General features: G+C 42.8%; 2 protein-coding genes across 4 annotated transcripts in view; both read left to right on the top strand.

Moving 5' to 3' along the window:
* Positions 1–5,652: 5,652 nt before the first annotated feature.
* Positions 5,653–26,670, top strand: part of LOC117482610 (scavenger receptor cysteine-rich type 1 protein M130-like) — a 44,147-nt gene continuing 23,129 nt past the window's right edge. Inside the window, exons 1-7 of one of the 3 annotated variants that reach the window (XM_034130762.1) lie at positions 5,653–5,754; positions 7,149–7,436; positions 14,495–14,788; positions 17,466–17,777; positions 17,862–18,158; positions 19,887–20,183; positions 20,685–20,949. In XM_034130762.1, coding sequence (XP_033986653.1) covers positions 7,418–7,436; positions 14,495–14,788; positions 17,466–17,777; positions 17,862–18,158; positions 19,887–20,183; positions 20,685–20,740 — 1,275 coding nt within the window. In that variant the 5' untranslated portion in view covers positions 5,653–5,754; positions 7,149–7,417 and the 3' untranslated portion in view covers positions 20,741–20,949. Of the gene's footprint in view, positions 5,755–7,148; positions 7,437–14,494; positions 14,789–17,465; positions 17,778–17,861; positions 18,159–19,886; positions 20,184–20,684; positions 20,950–21,351; positions 21,647–26,670 lie in introns of those variants that run through there. The other 2 variants (XM_034130763.1, XR_004555901.1) reach the window with 2 other exon arrangements.
* Positions 22,076–26,670, top strand: part of LOC117482611 (scavenger receptor cysteine-rich type 1 protein M130-like) — a 49,781-nt gene continuing 45,186 nt past the window's right edge. The window contains exon 1 of the mRNA XM_034130764.1: positions 22,076–22,109. The gene's annotated coding sequence lies outside the window, so the exon portion shown is untranslated. The remainder of the gene's footprint in view (positions 22,110–26,670) is intronic.

The raw sequence follows: 26,670 nt of genomic DNA on the forward strand, positions 1-26,670 counted from the left end.
TGGGAAAATGTGTTTTCGGGCCTGGCAACCAAAAGGAAGTGTAGTACCGCCGTTTGGCCAGCACGAATATTTTCATCTGAGTCCGGCGCACTTCCTGGGGGCTTGGTATTTACCTATAGAGATAATGTTGTTTCTATCCTTTAAGTAGGATTCAAACCAATTTAGAACTGCACACAGTAATTATTAAATATTCTTAAAACTTCCTGAGGCGTCACCTTGTCTCCTTTTTAACTTACTCTATCCACGTTTAGTTTCACTTACTTCCCCGTTGCATTTTCACATATTTATACACACTGAGGAATCTTAAATAAACTGTTGTTTGGGATTGTTGTTAGCATCTGGTTAGCTAGCTATGCTAAAGTACATAAGGAGTTGTTTCTACATCGAGGTGGAGGAGAGTCCTCTCCTGTCAGACTGAGAGGATCTTATAACGTCAGCTCAGTGAGCTAAAGGACTCTCTGAGGGTTCAAATAGTTAACTTTAGTCTAAGTTACCTCAGTGGGTCTCAAACAGTTTGGTCACTATTTATGTAAACAAGTATTTCCAAGGCACATCTTTTTATATGATCATTATAGTTGTATAAAATAAGAGAATAAATAAAAAACAGGTATGAAATAATTCCAACTCATACTAGAGGACAGTAAAACTAAAATACATTTTAAAAGGGGAGTGATTAGTAAGATAAGCATAAAGAAAAAGTACATCTGTTTACAGTACTGTTTCACATGGGAGTTGTTGAGAGATGTATCTATAGATTTAGTCCCTAAGTTTGCTCTCAAAGTGCAGCAGATTGATGCATTTAGCTTCAACATTAAGACAATAAATCTTCCCGGGGGATCATAGACCCCCCCTAGAGGAGGTTAGGTCCATCCACTAAAAAAAAGGGTCACATGGATAGGATTCTAAAATACATTTGCACACTTTTGATATCGTAACCTTTTTCCATATGTTTCTGTTTTGGAGGTCGTGCCACAACCGTGCGTGTGCGTGCATGTGCAAGTCATAGGTGCGCTCCTGCACTCATAAAAATAGTACTACACCCCTGCAGATGAGGCTTACAGACCCACACCCTCAAACCGTACATTAGAGTTAGAAAACAACACCTTAATTCAATGTAAGGGCGTCACAAACACATCTGCCACAAATAACAACGGGGCGCTGATCTTAATCTGATAGTTCGCTAGGTGTCATGGAAACAGGAACCAACAGTTTCTGTAACCATCAGCTTCTTCATGATGAGTTTCTCAGAACTGCAGTTCAGAGAAGTTAAAGACAGTATTATTTATACTTTAATATTTAATGGACTGTTCAACACAGGCAGGGACAGAGACTCTTTAGAGGCCTTCACTCACCGGGGCCCGATTGAACGTAACAACAAACCACATTGAGCTGAACACGTTTGAGTTCTTCTGTATTTGTAAGGATTTAAAACCCCTCTCCACATTCCCAGAGAGTCTCTCTCTCTCCGCTCATCAGAGGAGAGTCTGACTGTGAGTTACTGTAGCTTTGAAAGTAACAGAGAGTCTCTCTCTCCGCTCATCAGAGGAGAGTCTGACTGTGAGTTATTGTAGCTTTGAAAGCAACAGCAAGTCTCTCTCTCCGCTCATCAGAGGAGAGTCTGACTGTGAGTTACTGTAGCTTTGAAAGCAACAGCAAGTCTCTCTCTCCGCTCATCAGAGGAGAGTCTGACTGTGAGTTACTGTATCTTTGAAAGCAACAGCAAGTCTCTCTCTCTGCTCATCAGAGGAGAGTCTGACTGTGAGTTACTGTAGCTTTGAAAGCAACAGACAGAGAGTCTCTCTCTCCGCTCATCAGAGGAGAGTCTGACTGTGAGTTACTGTAGCTTTGAAAGCAACAGACAGAGAGTCTCTCTCTCCGCTCATCAGAGGAGAGTCTGACTGTGAGTTACTGTAGCTTTGAAAGCAACAGCAAGTCTCTCTCTCCGCTCATCAGAGGAGAGTCTGACTGTGAGTTACTGTAGCTTTGAAAGCAACAGCAAGTCTCTCTCTCCGCTCATCAGAGGAGAGTCTGACTGTGAGTTACTGTAGCTTTGAAAGCAACAGTAACTCAGTTATTTATTTAATTAGCTTAGCTATCGGCTTTAACTGTTAACACAATTCAATCAGAGGATTTATAAACACATCGTCTTGCTTTAAGAACAAATAGTCAAACCTGATGTTGGTAAGCTTATATACGTTATATATATAAACGGTCTTTATATGAATATGATATGTGCACAGCTACAGTGTAGTTATGACCTAATGACTAATGTGCAAGTCATGCAGGAGAAGTGAACTGTATACAAGTGAAATAGAATAAGATGATCTAAAGATAGAATGTAAAGTGAAATGCTGAACAGTGAAATAAAATGCAGCTTGTATTGTATAAATATGTGTTTGAGATTTTGCACATTTACGCCCATTTGTTCTCCTGTTGATGACCCAGGTACAATAATCTCTACTTCGCATGTGGCACAGAGAGGCGTGACGTGGCCATCAGATATTTTAGAGAGAAGTTCCACTTCCCTGTACGCTGATATAAAGAGAGGACAGCATGTATAGTGTTCAGAGAGAGAGACAGACAGAGAGGCAGAGAGACAGAGAGACAGAGAGACAAAGAGACAGAGAGACAGAGAGACAGAGAGACAGAGAGACAGAGAGACAGAGAGACAGAGAGACAGAGAGACAGAGAGACAGAGAGACAGAGAGACAGAGAGACAGAGAGACAAAGAGACAGAGAGACAGAGAGACAGAGAGACAGAGAGACAGAGAGACAGAGAGACAGACAGACAGACAGAGAGACAGAGAGACAGAGAGACAGAGAGAGAGACAGAGAGACAGAGAGACAGAGAGAGGGACAGAGAGACATACAGACAGAGAGACAGAGAGACAGACAGAGAGACAGAGAGACAGAGAGACAGAGAGACAGAGAGACAGAGAGACAGACAGACAGACAGAGAGACATACAGACAGAGAGACAGAGAGACAGAGAGAGGGACAGAGAGACATACAGACAGAGAGACAGAGAGACAGACAGAGAGACAGAGAGACAGAGAGACAGAGAGACAGAGAGACAGAGAGACAGACAGACAGACAGAGAGACAAAGAGACAGAGAGACAGAGAGACAGAGAGACAGAGAGACAGAGAGACAGAGAGACAGAGAGACAGAGAGACAGAGAGACAGAGAGACAGAGAGACAGAGAGACAGACAGACAGACAGAGAGACATACAGACAGAGAGACAGAGAGACAGAGAGACAGAGAGGCAGAGAGACAGAGAGACAGAGAGACAGAGAGACAGAGAGACAGAGAGACAGACAGACAGACAGAGAGACATACAGACAGAGAGACAGAGAGACAGAGAGACAGAGAGACAGAGAGACAGAGAGACAGAGAGACAGAGAGACAGAGAGACAGAGAGACAGAGAGACAGAGGGACAGAGAGACAGAGAGACAGAGAGACAGAGAGAGGGACAGAGAGACAGACAGAGAGACAGAGAGACAGAGAGACAGAGAGACAGAGAGACAGAGAGACAGAGAGAGGGACAGAGAGACAGATGGATCACCTGCTGCTGCTGCTGCTGCTGCTGTGGGGCTCAGGTAGGATTTTAAACTTTATTATAAACTCCAGAACAAACTGCTCAAACACGCTAACGTTTTATATTCAATGTTTCTTCTGGTAAATAAATGTTTTCTCGTCCTACATCCAATCAATGTAGACATTTGCAGATCTTGTGTTAATGTTTTAAAGTGAAATGTGATGTTCCTCAGACCTGAGTGTACATGTTGTTCTGGTCCTTTCTTTAGCTTTTGTAAAAACCTCCAACGACTAAATAATAAGTTTTCATTTCTTCAGCCATTTGATGTTTGTGTTTATTGAGATGTGAGTAGATAACATCAGCCGTGTTTCTATAAAGTACATCAGAGTGTTTTTGGGGCGGTGAAGACTGTCGTGTCAAATGATCATATCATCATTTAAAACAGGGGTGTCAAACTCAAGGCCCGGGGGCCAAATCCGGCCCGCGACTTCATTTCTGTGGCCCAGCAAGAACTCTGAAAGAATATAATAGGTTTATTATACGGTCACATGCCACTTTACAGAAGCAGGCGGCCCATAAACTACATGTCCCACAATGCATCTCGTGTTGTGACACTGAAGAGACTTGCAATGATTTTCCCTGGACTTCTGCTTTCAGACGTAGTTAATTACTAAGTTATTATCCTGTCCCATAATAATCCAATTCAGAGGCAATAATGTAATATAATACATTATTTTATATATATATTATATATTTATATATGTACATTTATATAGTTACAACCGGCCCTTTGAGTGCAACCTTAATGCTAATGTGGCCCGTGATGAAATAGAGTTTGACCCCCTGATTTAAAACATATAGTCTTATACTCTGATTGCCTTTGTCTCTGTTACATGGTATTGTTAGTCTTGTACGTGTCCCCTCTGTGGGACCTCTGAGGGTCCCTCCTTCTTGTTGCTGCAGGGACCCCAGCTCCAAAGTGACTATTGTTTAGCATCAATCTGTGAAAATGGCAGCCACCAAAAGGGAGAATAATGGTGTCCTCTGGACTTCAGCTGTGGTTGTGTATGTCCTGTGTGAGCATGATGCTGTGCAGCAAACACACACAGGCCTTCAGTGGGAACCGGACCCTTGTTTGTTCCAAAGTGAAAACACAGATGGGTTACCCCAGAGTTATGTACTACTTCCAAAACCCAGAGGTGGGAAGAAACTCAGTACATTTACTCAAGTACTGTACTTAAGTACAAACTAGAGGTACTTGTACTTTACTTGAGTATTTCCATGTTATGCTACTTTGTACTTCCACTCCACTACAGTTCAGAGGTAAATGGTGTACTTTTCCTCCACTACATGTATTTAATCCCTTTAGTTACTTCACAGATGTGGATGAATGATGTGAAATATAACCAAGTGTTAAATCAGACTTTAGTTCCACCTGGAGTAAATCCACAAGCTACCCTGCAGTATACAAAGTCATTCAAACTAGCTGCACCTTTACCAGCTTTGAGAACACTTTCATGATCAATCATTATAAAACATATCATATATATTATTCTGAAATGGACCAATCTGCACAATGACTACTTTTACTGTACTTTCACTATATTTTGATGAGAATACTTTTCTACTTTCACTTGAGGAACATTTTGAATGAAGGACTTTTACTGTAACAGAGTATTCCTACACTCTGGTACTTCTACTTTTACTCAAGTACAAGATCTGTGTACTTCTACTTTTACTCAAGTACAAGATCTGAGTACTTCTACTTTTACTCAAGTACAAGATCTGAGTACTTCTACTTTTACTCAAGTACAAGATCTGAGTACTTCTACTTTTACTCAAGCACAAGATCTGAGTACTTCTACTTTTACTCAAGTACAAGATCTGAGTACTTCTGCTTTTACTCAAGTACAAGATCTGAGTACTTCTACTTTTACTCAAGTACAAGATCTGAGTACTTCTACTTTTACTCAAGTACAAGATCTGAGTACGTCTACTTTTACTGAAGCACACGATCTGAGTACTTCTCCCATCTCTGTCAGAAACTAAGTAACTCTGCAGTTTGCCCTACTTCCTCTTTCTGTCAGCGTCAGTACTCTCACGTGTTATTAAGAAGAGAGTTCACGACGTGTTTCTGAGACGCTAGAAAACTCTGAGAACCTGACCTTCTGTTTCCTCCTCAGGGCTCCAGGCTGCAGGAGAACACACCTCAACAGGTAAGCTGCTCAATGTTCCCCTTCCCACAACACCTCTTTGCATACCAAAAAGAAACTACAAATATGGTGTCGTTTTGCATCACTGTACAAAGCTGATATAATGAGTTGTAGTTTTTAAAGATGTTACTGATTTTCTTTGCATTAAAGAATGTAAACACTGAGTTGAGAGTATAGTCCGGGGTTTTAGGTGATGGAGACACATCTATGGAATCAGCATTTCAATATCTAACCGTTAAATGACTGAACATCATTTGTCTCACTATTGTACAGCGCCCACAGTTGGTGACTCTACCCAGTTAGGCGTATTCACGTAGCTCAGGTCAAGTGCTCTTTATAGCTGCTTTCTCCACCGGTGGGCCATGTGAACAATCCTGTGTAACTGTGACGTTTTGAGGCGGTGAAATCGTGTCTTCCTGACGTCTCCCAGTGTGGACCAACGGGACATTTTCACGTCTTGCCGTGATACCGGGTTTCATGTTCTTCTTGAGCAGGGGGGGGGGGCCTTCAGGCGCTGCAGGGTTTGATCCATTATGGTGTAGTGTGTTAATAGTTTTCTTGGGTCTGTGGTCCCGGCTGCCTTGAGACCATTAATAAGTTCCTCCCGTGTAGTTCTGGGCTGATCCCTCACCTTCCTCCTGATCATCCATACCCCACGGGGCCAGATCTTGTGTGGAGCCCCAGACCGAGGGCCAGTGATGCTCATTCTGTGTTTCATCCATTTAGAAACACACACATTATTCTCATAGTGGTCTCCTCCTCACCGAGCTGCTTTCTGGTGGTCCTGCAGCCGATCCCAGCCTTGAGCAGGTCTACAATCTGGTCCCTGAGGTCCTTAGAGAGCTCTTTAGTCTGGCCCATGGTGGAGAGAATCTGATTGATAGATTCTGTGGACAGGTGTCTTTTCTACAGGTAACAAGTTGATATTAGGAGTACTTTTTTAAAAGAAGAGGACTTATGTAGCCGGTCTGTGGGAGCCTCAGTTAAATGCAAATACATTTTAATCTTTTATATAATGTCAATTTCTTTTTGATATTCTTACTCTCACTGTTTTTATAAACCCATCAAAACTGTTTGTTTCTTTGTAAGTGGCTAAACTTACAAAATCTGCAGGGGATCAAACACTTCTTTCCTCCACTGTATATCTATAGCTTTTAAACAATGTGTGTTCTCGGTCCTAGTCCATACAGAGCTCCAGTTTGACCTCACAATAACACTACATTCATCATCCTATTATCTCTAGCAGAATCACATTATGTTACTCAATCAAAGGGTTTCTGATCGTTTAAGTTCAGTCCCATTTTGAGCAATTCCATTTTTAATACAATATTTGATATTAATGGTTAACTGTCAAGTCTGATTTAAGCAATTCAAGTACGTGACTTGTTTCTGTTCAGAGCCTGGAGTTCAGCTGGTGGGAGGAGAGAGTCGCTGTGCAGGAGAACTGGAGGTGAAACATGAGGGAGAATGGAGACCAGTGTGGAGCTATCTCTGGACCCTGAAGGCAGCAGGTGTTGCCTGCAGAGAGCTGGACTGTGGCTCTGCTGTTTCTGTGGGAGAGAGAGAGGAGTCCTCAGACAGACCTCTGTGGAGGATCAGTCCTGACTGTGCTCAGTCTGGATCTGCTCTGAGGGAGTGTGCAGTATCAGTTTCCTCTTCCTCCACCATGAATCTCACCTGCTCAGGTAAGCCCATCAGTGAAACCACCAATGACATCATCTCTCACATCTTCTAAAGGGTGCAGTAGTTCCCAGTGAATATGGAAACACTGCTTGTCTCCAAACGGCCCTCCCTGATGTGTGTATATGAAACATGTGTGCTGCTCCAGGAGTCCCCGGGGCCAACCAGTCTGAAAGGACTCCTTCTTCAGCTCCACCTCTCTCTGAGCCTCTGGGTTCCACCAGCAGGTTCTTTGGGTTCCACCATAACAGCACCAAGACCTCCTGAACACAGCTCTGATCAGCTCAGCCGGGCTCTTCAGTATCTCCACACCACATGGAGTCCTTCACCCTGGGGGGCTCCTCACATGGAGACAGTCCAGACCCTATCACTTTCACTTTTTAGAAATCATTTTCTTAACAGAGTCTCTGGTTTTCAGAAACTCTCAGAAAAGTCTTTGTGTGGAGAGCTAAGATGTTTCAGTATGTATGTGTCACAGTATCACCTCAAAATACAAGATACAAAACATGTTCAACCGTGCATCAAAATATAAATATTCCTACAAATATTTTTATTGTATTTCCTTCTTATTTTGTCTAAGCTCATAGGAGTCAGAGCAGAGGGCTGAAAGAGCCGCGGGTTGCAGACCCCTGGCTTAGCCTGATCTCCATGCAGAAAACATTTTTAAAAGAGTTCCTCTGCCGTCTTGTCTGCACACTTATCAATAACATGAATAACTGCTTTTTCTAACCAGCATCAGTATGTAGTTATTTGGGCATCATTTTGAAATGTGTATTACAATCACTGTAAAATATGTTCATTTTGTTGTTGTTTGTATCTACCATAGTATTTACATGGAGATAAGCCCCGCCTCCTCTCCAGCGCGTCCTGTTTGAATGACGCGAGTAAACACAGCTGACAGCTGCGGTGAAACTCGAGCAACTAGAGCAGGGGTCTCCAACCTTTCTTCATCTGAGAGCTACTTTCAAAAAATGAAAGTGGCCAAGAGCTACTTGCATCACATCGCTTACATTTATTCACATAGCCCTCATCAGTTGAATTAAGCTATACTTTTGTACACGTGTGAAATTGCAATACCTAAAGCTTATCAAAAATAAGGTCCAAGAAAACGAAGATTTCTCACATATTATTATGGCCCACATAATAAGTACATCACTGAACATTCACATAAGTGTCCTTAATCACCACCTTACAAGCATTTCACTCTTTTGTTAGTGAGATTAATGGCACTGCATACAGTCCACCATAGAGGTGTATGCTGGACCCACTTAGGTTCACTTAATAGAGTCATTTAAATGTTCATCAGTCGGTCTTGTTCTGTATTTAGATTTCATTCATGTCAGAAAAAGCTGCTTCACAAAGGTATGTAGAACAGAACCAAATAAAGCAGACATTTTCAGTGCTGCTTGGTGAATGTTCTTATAGTTTTCTGGGTCTACAAGGCTCCAGAAATGTTGTGAGTTTTGCTGAGACTTAAGCTGAACATTATTTTGGAGATCTCCACAGGATTGACACTGAACAGTTGTTCAGCCATCTTTTTCTTCTTCTTCTTCGTCTTGACATTAAATTATAAACCATAATAAATCAATTGTATAGGTCTAGCCTCCCTATATCTGTGTGTGAAAATGGTTCCATCCTCAAAAACAAAAAACTAATACTTCTGCAGTCTAGCTGCAGCTTCTAGCTACGGTCTTCTGTTAAAAAAAAGACACACATGACTTGAGTCTGAAAACAGCAGGAGTATTTACAATAGCATTATAAAAACAAAAATAGTGCATGTGGGTGCACACTTACATTCTCTGTCTTACTGTTACATAAATCCCATGAATGTATGAGATTAAGTTAGCTTCATCATATCTCAATCAGTGATTAAGTGAATAATAAAGTTTCTATCGGGTCACTATCAGCCTGTCACTCATTATTTTCAGGGAGGGGGCGGGGTTTGGAGGAACGGAGAGGAGACGGTGATCGCGGAAGCTTTCCTCCTGCCTTCACAAACTTTACACAAGTATTTATCAACTGAAAATAGCAAGAGGACATTCATACTCTGCAATCCAAGACTTGATTAAATCCACCAAAAACCTGACATGACGATAACGAGTGTTTTTCAAAAAACACAAATCCCTCCCTGTGTGTCTCTGAGGCGCAGCGACAGGGCCTGATTCAGAGCGGGTCATTCTGCTGTTAGTTCTGGACTCGTGCTGGTGGAGAAAGCAGACTGCTCCGTGTGTGTTGTCGCTGTGCTGCTGTCACGTCTGTTCCTTGATCTCTGCGTCACCGACCATTTGATATTCGTGTGACAGAAAAAAATCTAAAATAAAAAAACGTTATTGTCCAGCCGCGGCCGAAAAATCAATAAGCAACCTTACTACGCTATAATCGATAATCGAGCGGCGAGCTACTGAAAAGCTGCCCGCGAGCTACCGGTAGCTCGCGATCGACGTGTTGGAGAGCCCTGAACTAGAGCGATGCAAATCTTTTCAAGTCCGGTGTGAATGCAGCATTAGAGGGTATCAGATAGGTATGGGCATAGACAAATCTATGCCCATACCTGCAGCTCTCCCCTATATGAAAGTAGCTACATAAGACGCTTTTCATTTTAAAAAGTATTGGTATCGGTATCGGCGATACTGGCCCTGAAATACTTGGTATCGGATCGAATCCAGATTTTGTGGTATCGCCCACCCCTAGTATTTACATGGAGATAAGCCCCGCCTCCTCTCCAGCGCGTGCTGTTTAAATGACGCGAGTAAACACAGCTGCGGTGAAACTCGAGCAACGAGAGGGATGTGAATCTTCGCAGGTCCAGTGTGAACGCAGCATTAGAGGGTATCAGATGTAGATGTGAGGGTACCTGCAGTCTGTGCTGATATCAAGAAGTGTTCTGTTGTTCATCATGAACTCATGTTGGAACTGAGTCCAGTTTGAATCTGAAATATTCTTTCATCTCTTTTATTCTGTGTCTTTGACCTCTCTCTGTTTTATCTTCTGTCCTCTCCAGACTCTGTCAGGCTGGAGAATGGGACCAGTCAGTGCTCAGGCAGACTGGAGGTGAAGTCTAACCAGTCTGACCAGTCTAACCCGTCCTGGTCCTCAGTGTGTGAGGCTAACTTTGACCAGCAGGATGCTCAGGTGGTCTGCAGGCAGCTGGGCTGTGGGGCTCCTTCAGTCCTCCAGGGGGCGCTCTATGGAGAAGGGGAGGCTCCAATGGGGACCAAAGAGTTCCAGTGTGGAGGCCATGAGTCTGCTCTCCTGAACTGTAGCTCAGCCTCAGAGAGAAACACCTGCTCACCTGGCACAGCTGTTAGCCTCACCTGCTCAGGTAGAGAGGAGCTGTGATTGGTTCATTCTGTTCTCATCAAACTCACTTTATTCTCTCTCTGATCACTCTCTTGTTTCTCGTCGCTCTTTATAACTGCTTATTGTGTGGAGCCCCAGACCGAGGGCCAGTGATGCTCATTCTGTGTTTCATCCATTTAGAAACACACACATTATTAGTGTGAATGCTGTGCCTAGCATTCCACTATAGTACTTCAAATCTTTATTCTTTCCGCTTATTATTATTTCAGACAATACTTTGGCTCTCCATAACTTCAGCTTATTTTCAGCTACAGAAACCATTCAAATATCAAACTATTCAGCCTGTTCAGGAATCGATGGGAAACCTTCAACTTTAAAAAAATATGTTATACCTTTTGAAATATTCAGCTTTTTAAACTCTTTTTTTTAACATTGAAGTCAATGGGAGATGCCTTCAAATCCTCTTTTCCTACACTTTGCGCCAAATGCTTCTCCTTCCACATACTTTCAGCTAGACACTTCATTCCAACTTTCAAATGATCACAACACCTTCAGCTATAAAATGTTATTCAGATTCTTCATATCTTTTACACTTCTTGAGATATTTAACTTAGTTTGGAGCTTGGTAAAGAGGCTTTCTTCAGATTTTAACATTAGTGTGGATGGAGCAGCTCGTTAAGTCTAGAGTGCTTTGATCTCAAAACAGAGTGCAGCAGTGCTCCCAAAAAAATGTTTTAAACCTGCCATAATTCCCAAACCCTACACTCCTCAGACATATTTTTACATGAAAAACGTAGGAAAACCTCTCCTAGGTTGGGAAATTAAAAAAAAATTAAGAAAAAATATTAAACAAAATGCCTCTTGAGGGCATGAAGTGACAAAAAGTCCACCTAGCTCCCAATTGATTCCCATGTTAAATCTTTCCGGAACTTTCTTCAGAACAGAAAGAAGTACACTTTAGACAAACTGCTCCCATCTCCACATTTTACACACAAAACAAAAAAAAACAACATATATCAGTTCATTGGGGTTCCCTGATGCTCACGGTCTGGTCATTTTTTGATAGGAGCCATAGTTTTTGAACAGGTGGCAAAATTGTCAGATATAATCCTCAATGCATTCTTAATGGGACTCAGTGCTGCAGTTGGTCAATCGTCATAAGTCGTCACCATGGTAACCTTTCATCTCTGGGTTTACACACACAGGTGTTTGTAAACATTCATTCACTACTACTTACATTTAATATCTTTATTTAACTCCTTGAGCCTAATTTCAGCTGCAGGAACCATTCAAATATCAAACTATTCAGCCTTTTCAGCACATGATGGGGAAACTTACAACTTTTTCAAAATATGTTATACTTTTTAAAACATTCAGCTTTTTAAAGTCTTTTTTTAACATGGAAGTCATTGCAATGCATTTGAGCTGTAACAATTCACACACACACACACACACACACACACACACACACACACACACACACACACACACACACACACACACACACACACACACACACACTCTCCCTCTCTCTCACAGACACATCAAGAGAAGAGAGAGAGGGCGATCAAGAGAAGTGAGAGAGGGTGATAGAAGAGTGATAGGGTGATCAAGAGAAGAGAGAGGGCGATCAAGAGGAGAGAGAGAGGGCGATCAAGAGAAGAGAGAGAGGGCGATCAAGAGGAGAGAGAGAGGGCGATCAAGAGGAGAGAGAGAGGGCGATCAAGAGAAGAGAGAGAGGGCGATCAAGAGGAGAGAGAGTGGGCGATCAAGAGGAGAGAGAGTGGGCGATCAAGAGGAGAGGGAGAGGGCGATCAAGAGGAGAGAGAGAGAGCGATCAAGAGGAGAGAGAGAGGGCGATCAAGAGGAGAGAGAGAGGGCGATCAAGAGAAGAGAGAGAGGGCGATCAAGAGGAGAGAGAGAGGGCGATCAAGAGGAGAGAGAGAGGGCGATCAAGAGAAGAGAGAGAGGGCGATCAAGAGGAGAGAGAGTGGGCGATCAAGAGGAGAGAGAGTGGGCGATCAAGAGGAGAGGGAGAGGGCGATCAAGAGGAGAGAGAGAGAGCGATCAAGAGGAGAGAGAGAGGGCGATCAAGAGGAGAGAGAGAGGGCGATCAAGAGGAGAGAGAGTGGGCGATCAAGAGGAGAGAGAGAGGGCGATCAAGAGGAGAGGGAGAGGGCAATCAAGAGGAGAGAGAGAGGGCGATCAAGAGAAGAGAGAGACGGCGATCAAGAGAAGAGAGAGAGGGCGATCAAGAGAAGAGAGAGAGGGCGATCAAGAGGAGAGAGAGAGGGCGATCAAGAGAAGAGAGAGGGCGATCAAGAGAAGAGAGAGAGGGGCGAGCAAGAGAAGAGAGAGAGAAGAGAGAGAGGGCGAGCAAGAGAAGAGAGAGAGGGCGATCAAGAGGAGAGAGAGAGGGCGATCAAGAGAAGAGAGAGGGCGATCAAGAGAAGAGAGAGAGGGCGAGCAAGAGAAGAGAGAGAGAAGAGAGAGAGGGCGATCAATAGAAGAGAGAGAGTAATGTAACCTCCTAATGTAATGTATAACTCCTATGAAAATATTCAAAAAGTGCTCAAACTTCACATGTGTGCTAACAGTCCAGCCGTGAACACATCTACGGGACAGTTTTGAGATTTCTTCAAATGCCGTTGCCATGGCAACACAATGCTCAACATGAAACACGGTTTTCTCATAGCTTCAGTGAAAATGCTCGAAATGGCCCAAAACTTCACAGATTTGGTAACGATGCAGCCATCAACACATCTAAGCGTATTATGGGGTGTCATCAAATGCCGTTGCCATGGCGACAGATAATTCACCATCAAGTTAGTTCAAAAGTTTGTAGTTCAAATATTCTGCTGCTTTCCCAAGCCTTTTTACTTTCTTTTCTCATCTTAATACAAATTAATTCACTACTACTTACATCTGATATTTAACTCCTTCAGCCTATTTTCAGCTGCAGAAACCATTCAACTATTACATTATTCAGCTTTTTCTGCATTTTCAGCTAAATTCAGCCACAAATGTTCACAGTTTACAGCATTCACACGCATTTTCTGCAGGAAATGCATTTTCTAGTTCTCACAGTGGTCTACTCCTCACCGAGCTGCTTTCTGGTGGTCCTGCAGCCGATCCCAGCCTTGAGCAGGTCTACAATATGGTCCCTGAGGTCCTTAGAGAGCTCTTTAGTCTGGCCCATGGTGGAGAGAATCTGATTGATAGATTCTGTGGACAGGTGTCTTTTCTACAGGTAACAAGTTGATATTAGGAGTACTTTTTTAAAAGAAGAGGACTTATGTAGCCGGTCTGTGGGAGCCACAGTTAAATGCAAATACATTTTAATCTTTTATATAATGTCAATTTCTGGATTTTCTTTTTGATATTCTTACTCTCACTGTTTTTATAAACCTACCTATAAAACTGTTTGTTTCTTTGTAAGTGGGTAAACTTACAAAATCTGCAGGGGATCAAATACTTCTTTCCTCCACTGTATATCTATAGCTTTTAAACAACGTGTGTTCTCGGTCCTGGTCCATACAGAGCTCCAGTTTGACCTCACAATAACACTACATTCATCATCCTATTGTCTCTATGATAGCAGGTGCTCCCAATAATCACATTCTGTTACTCAATCAAAGGGTTTCTGATCGTTTAAATTCAGTCCCATTTTGAGCAATTCCATTTTTAATACAATATTTGATATTAATGGTTAATTGTCACGTCTGATTTAAACAATTAAAGTACGTGACTTGTTTCTGTTCAGAGCCTCAATTTCAGCTGGTGGGAGGAGAGAGTCGCTGTGCAGGAGAACTGGAGGTGAAACATCTGGGAGAATGGAGAGCAGTGGAGGGCTATCTCTCTCCCTGGACCCCGAAGACAGCAGGTGTTGCCTGCAGAGAGCTGGACTGTGGCTCTGCTGTTTCTGTAGCAATGAGATATGTGTCCTCATACAGACCTGTGTGGATGATCAGTCCTGACTGTGCTCAGTCTGGATCTGCTCTGAGGGAGTGTGCAAGATCATTTTCTTCTCCCTTCATCATCACTCTCACCTGCTCAGGTAAGCCCATCAGTGAAACCACCAATGACATAATCTCTCACATCTTCTAAAGCAGGGGTCTCCAACCTTTCTTCATCTGAGAGCTACTTTCAAAAAATGAAAGTGGCCAAGAGCTACTTGCATCACATCGCTTACATTTATTCACATAGCCCTCATCAGTTGAATTAAGCTATACTTTTGTACACGTGTGAAATTGCAATACCTAAAGCTTATCAAAAATAAGGTCCAAGAAAACGAAGATTTCTCACATATTATTATGGCCCACATAATAAGTACATCACTGAACATTCACATAAGTGTCCTTAATCACCACCTTACAAGCATTTCACTCTTTTGTTAGTGAGATTAATGGCACTGCATACAGTCCACCATAGAGGTGTATGCTGGACCCACTTAGGTTCACTTAATAGAGTCATTTAAATGTTCATCAGTCGGTCTTGTTCTGTATTTAGATTTCATTCATGTCAGAAAAAGCTGCTTCACAAAGGTATGTAGAACAGAACCAAATAAAGCAGACATTTTCAGTGCTGCTTGGTGAATGTTCTTATAGTTTTCTGGGTCTACAAGGCTCCAGAAATGTTGTGAGTTTTGCTGAGACTTAAGCTGAACATTATTTTGGAGATCTCCACAGGATTGACACTGAACAGTTGTTCAGCCATCTTTTTCTTCTTCTTCTTCGTCTTGACATTAAATTATAAACCATAATAAATCAATTGTATAGGTCTAGCCTCCCTATATCTGTGTGTGAAAATGGTTCCATCCTCAAAAACAAAAAACTAATACTTCTGCAGTCTAGCTGCAGCTTCTAGCTACGGTCTTCTGTTAAAAAAAAGACACACATGACTTGAGTCTGAAAACAGCAGGAGTATTTACAATAGCATTATAAAAACAAAAATAGTGCATGTGGGTGCACACTTACATTCTCTGTCTTACTGTTACATAAATCCCATGAATGTATGAGATTAAGTTAGCTTCATCATATCTCAATCAGTGATTAAGTGAATAATAAAGTTTCTATCGGGTCACTATCAGCCTGTCACTCATTATTTTCAGGGAGGGGGCGGGGTTTGGAGGAACGGAGAGGAGACGGTGATCGCGGAAGCTTTCCTCCTGCCTTCACAAACTTTACACAAGTATTTATCAACTGAAAATAGCAAGAGGACATTCATACTCTGCAATCCAAGACTTGATTAAATCCACCAAAAACCTGACATGACGATAACGAGTGTTTTTCAAAAAACACAAATCCCTCCCTGTGTGTCTCTGAGGCGCAGCGACAGGGCCTGATTCAGAGCGGGTCATTCTGCTGTTGGTTCTGGACTCGTGCTGGTGGAGAAAGCAGACTGCTCCGTGTGTGTTGTCGCTGTGCTGCTGTCACGTCTGTTCCTTGATCTCTGCGTCACCGACCATTTGATATTCGTGTGACAGAAAAAAATCTAAAATAAAAAAACGTTATTGTCCAGCCGCGGCCGAAAAATCAATAAGCAACCTTACTACGCTATAATCGATAATCGAGCGGCGAGCTACTGAAAAGCTGCCCGCGAGCTACCGGTAGCTCGCGATCGACGTGTTGGAGAGCCCTGTTCTAAAGGGTCCAGTAGTTCCCAGTGAATATGGAAACACTGTTTGTCTCCAAACGGCCCTCCCTGATGTGTGTATATGAAACATGTGTGCTGCTCCAGGAGTCCCCGGGGCCAACCAGTCTGAAAGGACTCCTTCTTCAGCTCCACCTCTCTCTGAGCCTCTGGGTTCCACCAGCAGGTTCTTTGGGTTCCACCATAACAGCACCAAGACCTCCTGAACACAGCTCTGATCAGCTCAGCCGGGCTCTTCAGTATCTCCACACCACATGGAGTCCTTCACCCTGGGGGGCTCCTCACATGGAGACAGTCCAGACCCTATCACTTTCACTTTTTAGAAATCATTTTCTTAACAGAGTCTCTGGTTTTCAGAAACTCTCAGAAAAGTCTTTGTGTGGAGAGCTAAGATGTTTCAGTATGTATGTGTCACAGTATCACCTCAAAATACAAGATACAAAACATGTTCAACCGTGCATCAAAATATAAATATTCCTCCAAATATTTGTATTGTATTTCCTTCTTATTTTGTCTAAGCTCATAGGAGTCAGAGCAGAGGGCTGAAAGAGCCGCGGGTTGCAGACCCCTGGCTTAGCCTGATCTCCATGCAGAAAACATTTTTAAAAGAGTTCCTCTGCCGTCTTGTCTGCACACTTATCAATAACATGAATAACTGCTTTTTCTAACCAGCATCAGTATGTAGTTATTTGGGCATCATTTTGAAATGTGTATTACAATTACTGTAAAATATGTTCATGTTGTTGTTGTTTGTATCTACCATAATATTTACATGGAGGTAAGCCCCGCCTCCTCTCCAGCACGTCCTGTTTGAATGACGCGAGTAAAAACAGCTGACAGCTGCGGTGAAACTCAAGCAACTAGAGCGATGCAAATCTTCGCAGATCCGGTGTGAATGCAGCATTAGAGGGTATCAGATGTAGATGTGAGGGTACCTGCAGTCTGTGTTGATATCAAGAAGTGTTCTGTTGTTCATCATGAACTCATGTTGGAACTGAGTCCAGTTTGAATCTGAAATATTGTTTCATCTCTTTTATTCTGTGTCTTTGACCTCTCTCTGTTTGATCTTCTGTCCTCTCCAGACTCTGTCAGGCTGCTGGGGGGGACCAGTCTGTGCTCAGGTAGACTGGAGGTGAACTCTGACCCGTCTAACCCGTCCTGGTCCTCAGTGTGTGAGGCTGACTTTGACCAGCAGGATGCTCAGGTGGTCTGCCGGCAGCTGGGCTGTGGGGCTCCTTCAGTCCTCCAGGGGGCGCTCTATGGAGAAGGGGAGGCTCCAATGGGGACCAAAGAGTTCCAGTGTGGAGGCCATGAGTCTGCTCTCCTGGACTGTAGCTCAGCCTCAGAGAGAAACACCTGCTCACCTGGCACAGCTGTTAGCCTCACCTGCTCAGGTAGAGAGGAGCTGTGATTGGTTCATTCTGTTCTCATCAAACTCACTTTATTCTCTCTCTGATCACTCTCTTGTTTCTCTTCAGAGCCTGATGAGGTCAGACTGGTTGGAGGAGAGAGTCGCTGTGCAGGAGACCTGGAGGTGAAACATCAGGGAGGAGAATGGAGACCAGTGGGGGGCTTGTACTCTCTCTGGACCCTGAAGGCAGCAGGTGTTCTCTGCAGAGATCTCGACTGTGGCTCTGCTGTTTCTGTGGAAGAGAGAGAGTCCTCATGGAGATCTGTGTGGAGGATCAGCTCTGCCTGTGTTCAGTCTGGATCTGCTCTGAGGGAGTGTGCAGGATCAGCTTCCTCTTCCTCCACCGTGAATCTCACCTGCTCAGGTAAGCCCACCAATGACATCATCTCTCACATCTTCTAAAGGGTGCAGTAGTTCCCAGTGAATATGGAAACACTGCTTGTCTCCAAACGGCCCTCCCTGGTGTGTGTATATGAAACATGTGTGCTGCTCCAGGAGTCCCCGGGGCCAACCAGTCTGAAAGGACTCCTTCTTCAGCTCCACCTCTCTCTGAGCCACTGGTTTAGTTATAGATAGATAGATAGATAGATAGATAGATAGATGGATAGATGGATAGATGGATAGATGGATAGATAGATAGATACTTCATTCATCCCAAATTGTGAAATGTGTGGAAACAAGTATAAAAATAATAACATTAAACACAAATAAAAGCAATAGAAAGGAATATATTATGCATATACAGTAGAAAGGTCACAATGAATATTATAACATTTAATGTAGCCTTACTATGAAGGCTAACCTAAATACAGTGCTTTTCTACAGATGACCTTATCTGCACTGGTAAGGTAAAACTAGGCCGATTAATAAGATGTGAAGTGCTTTGTAACTTTGACCCGCTTGACTGAATACACAAAAAAAATGAAGAAAGTTGAACCAATAAACTAACACAAACTAACTGTATCACTATAACATGATGATGATGGTGATGAAGAATGCATCTAACGTTCCGCTGTTCATTAAAAAAACAGCGCATTAAACAAACCATCATGCTCTTACTTTGAAATCATGCGGAAATGTCGTCATCAGCAGGCCATCACGTGGTTTCCGAAAATAACCGAATGACACGAGTAGATTTTAGCCGAGACCGGCGGAAAGTTTGTCTCAAAACTCCGTGTGTGTAAAAAGACGATCCACGAGCAGAGATTTGAGATCCGCAAGCGCATTTTTGGTTGACAAATACAAAATGGATTCACAAATGCCTGATCGAAAGTTGTCAATGTTAAAGAGATATTCACAGATCTTTTTTTTATTTGTGAAAATATTTTGCGCATTTGCATATCCGTTTTACATTTGCAAATTTATTTGTGAGTTTGCAAATCTTTTAAATGCATTTGTGGATGGTGTTTTACATTTACAAATCACATATTTACACACAAATGATTTTTCTGTTCACACAAATAATGATGAGACATATCTATGCCCATACCTGCAGCTCTCCCCTATATGAAAGTAGCTACATAAGACGCTTTTCATTTTAAAAAGTATTGGTATCGGTATCGGCGATACTGGCCCTGAAATACTTGGTATCGGATCGAATCCAGATTTTGTGGTATCGCCCACCCCTAGTATTTACATGGAGATAAGCCCCGCCTCCTCTCCAGCGCGTGCTGTTTAAATGACGCGAGTAAACACAGCTGCGGTGAAACTCGAGCAACGAGAGGGATGTGAATCTTCGCAGGTCCAGTGTGAACGCAGCATTAGAGGGTATCAGATGTAGATGTGAGGGTACCTGCAGTCTGTGCTGATATCAAGAAGTGTTCTGTTGTTCATCATGAACTCATGTTGGAACTGAGTCCAGTTTGAATCTGAAATATTGTTTCATCTCTTTTATTCTGTGTCTTTGACCTCTCTCAGTTTTATCTTCTGTCCTCTCCAGACTCTGTCAGGCTGCTGGGGGGGACCAGTCTGTGCTCAGGTAGACTGGAGGTGAACTCTGACCAGTCTAACCCGTCCTGGTCCTCAGTGTGTGAGGCTGACTTTGACAAACTCACTTTATTCTCTCTCTGATCACTCTCTTGTTTCTCTTCAGAGCCTGATGAGGTCAGACTGGTGGGAGGAGAGAGTCGCTGTGCAGGAGACCTGGAGCTGAAACATCAGGGAGAATGGAGACCAGTGGGGGGCTATTACTCTCTCTGGACCCTGAAGACAGCAGGTGTTGCCTGCAGAGAGCTGGACTGTGGCTCTGCTGTTTCTGTGGGACAGAGAATAGAGTCCCCAGGCAGATCTGTGTGGGGGATCAGCTTTGACTGTGTACAGTCTGGATCTGCTCTGAGGGAGTGTGCAGGATCAGGTTCCTCTGACGACATCCTCAATCTCACCTGCTCAGGTAAGCCCAACAGTGACATCATCTATGACATCAGTTCATCTGTCTCTTTGTTAGTCACGTCCTTTTTTCCGAGGCCATTTTGTTGAAGGTGAATGTGTGTGTGTGTGTGTGTGTGTGGTGTGTGTGTGTGTGTGTGTGTGTGTGTGTGTGTGTGTGTGTGTGTGTGTGTGTATACATATTGGGCAGCAAGATGTGCCTTGTCTCCTTCTCCTAGGAGTATTTTCAGTCTTGAGAGCTCTCTCTCTCTCTCTTCATCTCTCTCTCTCATCTCTCTCTCTCTCTCTCTCCTCCTCTCTCTCCATTCTCTCATCCTCTCTCTCTCCTCTCTCTCCTCTCTCGAGTCATTAACCTCCTTGAAAACCTGGAATTACAGGGTTCAACTTGTTTCAGTAAATGTTCCTTATTTCGTTGAATGTTTGGCACTTTAGGAGGAAGTGCATCTCTGTCTCAGTCTCACCTGTCGTACAGTGACCACATATTCTGTTTTCTTTTGGTTGCCAGGATCTTTTGAGTCTTCCTGTTGCCAGTCTGTGGTCAATGAGCCTGTGCTTGGTTAGGATCTGTCTCTGCTTTCTATCTCTGACAGTAGAGAGATATTCTGCCAGCTCATAATCTCTGTTTAGAGCCAGGTAACATTCTAATCTACTTTGGCTTCTAGTTTCTTCTTTCCAATGTTGTAAATAGTTGTGTTTACATTGTGTTATAATGCGTTTGACTGTGATTGGTGTTTGGAGAGCAGTGTTGTTGAGAGACTGGTCAGAGTGGCTGTGAGAGGGGGCAGTTAGCCTCAGCACCAGCTGACATAGGGGACTCTTCTCTGGGGTTAGCTCTTGGCTTTGGAGAGGAGGGTGTCTCGGGGGCTGGATCCAAGGTGGTTAAAGAATGTTAGTGCTCTCTTTTGAGTGTTAATGATCAGAGGGTATCTGCCTCATTCTGCTCTACATGCATTTGTTGGTGTTTTTCTCTGAACACGTCAAATGTATCTGCAGAATTCTACATGTAAAGACTCTGTTGGATGTTTGTCCCAGCGGATATAGCTCTGGTGACTGAGTGGACCCCATACTTCACTACCGTACAGCGCAATGGGCTGGATCACACTATCAAATATTTTAAGCCAGATTTTAATTGGAATTTGGAAATGATCAAATGTTCTCTTCATTGCATTTAGAGCTCTTCTGGCTTTTTCTTTGAGTGCATTCACTGCCATGTTGAAACTTCCTGATGCTGTTATGGTTAAACCAAGGTAGGTATAACTCATACTATGTTCAATGATATGATTATTTATGGTAAACTGGTATTTGTTCTCCTGACATCTGGGGTGTTTTTGGAAAACCATGACATTAGTTTTCTTCATATTGACTGCCAGGGCCCAGTTCTTACAGTACTGGTCTACTATGTCCAGCTGTTGTTGTAGTCCTTGTTCAGTAGGAGACAGCAGAACAAGGTCATCAGCATAAAGCAGACACTTCACTCTCTCTCTCTCTCTCTCTCTATCTCTCTCTATCTCTCTCTATCTTCTCTCTCTCTCTCTTCTCTCTCTCTCTCTCTCTCTCTCTCTTCTCTCTCTCTCTATCTCTCTCTCTCTCTCTCCAGATCTGCTGTTTTCTCAGCCCACATCTCTGTTCCTCCTCCACGTACGGGGTCTCCGGGGTCCAGCAGCAGGGGTTCCAGGTGTTCAGGCTCCACCTTCACCATCAGCTGCTCCTCCAGCCACATACCCAGGAGGCCCTTCCAGCTCAACTTCACCTCCAACAACTCAGCAAACAAATACTACTCAGAGCCAGCTGTCAATCACTCTGCCCACTTCCTGTTTCCTTCTGCAGAGCCCGCCCACCAGGGAAGCTACAGCTGTGTTTTCACCTCTTTGTTTTTTCTCATAACTTCTCTTCTCCTCTGAGAGCCGTCTGCTCTCCGTCTCCGTCACAGGTGAGCTGTTACAGTTTATAAGGCTATATAAAGTAAATATATATAATACGCTGGTTATCTGAGAGTAAGTGTTTTACTACTGAACCGGTCCATGAAGCAGTCGCACCCATTACATTACATTTGATTTGACTGTCACTTTTGTCCAAATGACTTGAAAATTCAGAACAACAAGAATCCAGCAGAACCTGGACCAGAACCTGGACCAGAACCTGGACCAGAACCTCTCCTTCAGTCAGGGTTCATGGTCCTGGTCTCGTGCACAAGGCCTCTTTGTTTCATCTGTTGTGTTTTCTCACTGTCGGTTGGTTCTCCAGTGAAGTCTAGTCTACATTAGAGTCTGGACCTGAGTACTGACTGCTGGATGTAAGAGAGACAGCAGCTTCTCCTACGGTCTGGAAACATGTCAGGCCACATATTAAAGTCTCACCAGAGGCCACATCAGAGAGAGAGGAGTCTCCATGCTGAAGTGGCTTCAGGGTTCAGGTCTCTACAGAGTGTTTGCTGACTTCTAGAGTCTTCTTCTGGAAGACTTTGTCTTTTTCTTCCCAAGTGTTTGAAGTATGACGCTTTATGCGCCCACAAAATGTCCCAGTTCATCAGGATACCAGGACTCCCTGGACAACTTATTATTTCCTTCACATATTTTTCCACCACCAACCGGTTGATTGTCTAATCAGTTCTCAGTTTATATTGGAGTATCAACATGAGTACTATCAGTTTTAATGTAACTAATACAGCTATGTATTATAAATGGACTCCATGCTGCAGTGATTTCAGGTTCAGGTCTCTACAGAGGTGTTTGCTGACTCTTGATGTGATGCTTGTCCATGTATTCCCTCAGATCCAGGACCTTTCATCATCGAGCCGTCGTCCTGCTCCTGGACTCTGCTGGCTGGTGACCGTCCGGCCTTTACTTCTACTGTAAGGTACGGGAAAACATGTTGTTGTTCCACCACTGACTAAATGATGAGGTACTGAAACATGTTGTTGGTTCCACTGACTGAATGATGAGGTACTGAAACATGTTGTTGTTCCACCACTGACTGAATGATGAGGTATCATGAAAACATGTTGTTGTTCCACCACTGACTGAATGATGAGGTACTGAAACATGTTGTTGTTCCACTGACTGAATGATGAGGTACTGAAACATGTTGTTGTTCCACTGACTGAATGATGAGGTACTGAAACATGTTGTTGTTCCACTGACTGAATGATGAGGTACTGAAACATGTTGTTGTTCCACCACTGACTGAATGATGAGGTACTGAAACATGTTGTTGTTCCACCACTGACTGAATGATGAGGTACTGAAACATGTTGTTGTTCCACCACTGACTGAATGATAAGGTACTGAAACATGTTGTTGTTCCACCACTGACTGAATGGACTGAAACATGTTGTTGTTCCACTGACTGAATGATGAGGTACTGAAACATGTTGTTGTTCCACCACTGACTGAATGATGAGGTACTGAAACATGTTGTTGTTCCACTGACTGAATGATGAGGTACTGAAACATGTTGTTGTTCCACCACTGACTGAATGATGAGGTACTGAAACATGTTGTTGTTCCACTGACTGAATGATGAGGTACTGAAACATGTTGTTGTTCCACTGACTGAATGATGAGGTACTGAAACATGTTGTTGTTCCACTGACTGAATGATGAGGTACTGAAACATGTTGTTGTTCCACTGGACTGATGAGGTACTGAAACATGTTGTTGTTCCACTGACTGAATGATGAGGTACTGAAACATGTTGTTGTTCCACTGACTGAATGATGAGGTACTGAAACATGTTGTTGTTCCACTGACTGAATGATGAGGTACTGAAACATGTTGTCGTTCCACACTGACTGAATGAAACAGTGTGTGTTATTGAACAGGAGTGATGCAGGAAGTCTCATCTATGTGTCATGTCTCTCCAGGCCACCAGGGGGCGGAGGCCGAGCCGACTGGAGGACATTGAGCTGGATTATGAGGACATTGAGCCGGTTTATGATAACCTGGATATTCCTGCAGAAGAGGAAGGAGCTCCGGGAGCAGAGTAGCAGCTCCAAAGACCTCGGGTGTTTCTCAATCGCGAGTACGCTTGCTTGGTAGGCACATGTCTGCCGAGCATCTTGCTTCAGAAGCGAGTCAAGAATACTTCCTGGCATTCGGAAAACGAAGTGTGGAACACGCTAGCAAGTGTGCAGGTGTGCGTCATATGAGAGGCCCCGCCTTACATCTTCCGCCACAGATTTGGGGAAATTGGTCCGTGCGCAAAGCATTGTGGGGATTTTAAGACCGCGGAGTCTACTCATGTGCAGCCTCGATATTTCTCCAAACGGGAGTACGCCGGGCTCGGTAGATTTCCAAGTATGCTGGAGATTGGAACAGTACTTTCGGCGGCACTCGATGACGTAGTATGCTTGAAATAGTGGCTCTGCAGCAGCTTTACTCGCGATTGAGAAACACCCACCCTCTCACACACACACACACACACACACACACACACACACACACACACACACACACACACCATCAATATGTCTTTTCTCACTTCCTGTCAGCTCCAAGCCCATTGGTTCCTTCTGAAGACGTAGATCTTTAACAACTCACACATTTGGTTGAATTTGAAAAGTCAAAGCAGTCGGTGCAGTTTTGAAACCAAAGACACAGCAACCCGGCTGAATAATGTTATATGTTTAATAAAACTAGTCAAATATCCTCTGAAATCTACATTGCAATACCTGATGCCAATGAGTCCAGAGAGAACAGGAGAAAGGTGTTACAGCGCCACCTGCTGGTGGAGTTGAGCACATCGAGAGTTGGTGTTTTTCATTTCTTTTTTATTTTCAACAAGCATTCAAAGCTCAGTTTTATAAAATGGTGTGAGAAGTTTAGCCAGAAATGTTGCTTGAAAAATTATTATAATACAAATTTTAAAAAAAAATGAATACTTCCAACGCTTTTTCGTGTTTAAAGATTTCAGAGTATTTTTGACATTTTTGCAATTAACAAATTGTTTTTTATTCATAAGAAGTTTTGCTTTGAAGTCATTTGTTTTAATTGATTTTAATTTGTTAAAATAAATGTTTTTATATTAAATGAAGTCCTATTTGCTGAGCTTAGTTTTGTAATCAAGATTTGCGCTTATTATATATCGTTAAGGATTTGTTTTATTTGAGTTGTAATTCATTTTGATATTATGTGGTTGTGATTGTTTGTGGGGGCTTTTTAAGAATTCTGCCCATTTTTGTATTTTGCCCTTTTCCTTAAATCCATAAGACTTTTGCCTGATTTAGTCATTAAAACATCCTCCTAACTTACAAGTATTTTGCCCCGTGTGGTAATCAGCAAGACATTTAATTAGTGTTGTAAATAAAAAAAGATTCCTATTTTCCAAGTATTGAGATTGTGTTGTAATCAGGAATTGTGTTTATTACATAAAAGTTCATTGATTTCATTTATTAAGAATTGTGCTTCATTTTGTGAAGAAATATTTAGTTTTTTTTCTTTTTAGTAAATGGCCGTTCCTATGATCCGTTTGCTTAATGTTGTATCACACGTCGTCTACTATGTGACCAAAAAAAACAAAAAATAAACTACTTTAATAATCCAGAAAGCTCTGTGGATATTATTCATGGTTTTCTTACTTGTTGGAATGTTTTCTTTAAACTTTCTTTGAATTTGCCATATAATATATCATATCAGATATAATTACTCTGCATGACCCCCAATATCATATTATGTATTTATTGTTACAACCCAGACACAAAATGATTTTAGTACTGGGTCTAACCTGCTAATCTTTGGTTGTATTTATGGTAAATAATATAGTCAAATAATTACTCTGCATGACCCCCCCTGTTTGGTTCAGAGAGGAGACTGAACTGCATACATTTATATCATATTTAACTACCTACCTACCTACCTACCTACCTACCTACCTCTAAACATTTACAATCAAACAGTTTAACCTCTCAGATTAAAGGTGGGGTAGGTAAGTTGAGAAACCGGCTCGAGATCGCTAGAATTTGAAAAATACACAACCGGAGAAAATCTGCCAATTCCTTAACAGAGCCCCTCCTCCAACACACACGAACGAGCACATGACCAATGAGGGCACGAGATAAGTTTGTGCACAGATGGAAGGCTGACAGGCAGTTAGGGCCATCCAGTTATTTTAGCCGGGCCGGCTCAGATGATTGGTCGTGCTTTTTTACAGATACTACAGCTTCCACAGATGATGTTTTATTTATGGATTTGTTGTCAAAGCACTTCAGATATTCATTGCTATCATGGATGTTAAGAGCATTCCATGGAATATAACACAAGTGTATCTCGAGCCGGTTTCTCAAACGTACCTACCCCACCTTTAAACTACTTGTTTCAGATCCAGTACAAACGATATCTTTTTGATCAGCTGCTTTTTATTTGTTTTTTACAAAAGAAGTTTAAATAAAAATCCTCCCACAGGTGAAGCTCCAGACGCTTCCTTCAAACGGTCCTCTCGGGATCCAGCTGTGTGTGTGTGTGTGTGTGTGTGTGTGTGTGGGTGTGTGTGTGTGT

This window comes from Trematomus bernacchii, unplaced genomic scaffold (assembly GCF_902827165.1).
Source record: "Trematomus bernacchii unplaced genomic scaffold, fTreBer1.1, whole genome shotgun sequence".
Classification (NCBI taxonomy): domain Eukaryota; kingdom Metazoa; phylum Chordata; class Actinopteri; order Perciformes; family Nototheniidae; genus Trematomus; species Trematomus bernacchii.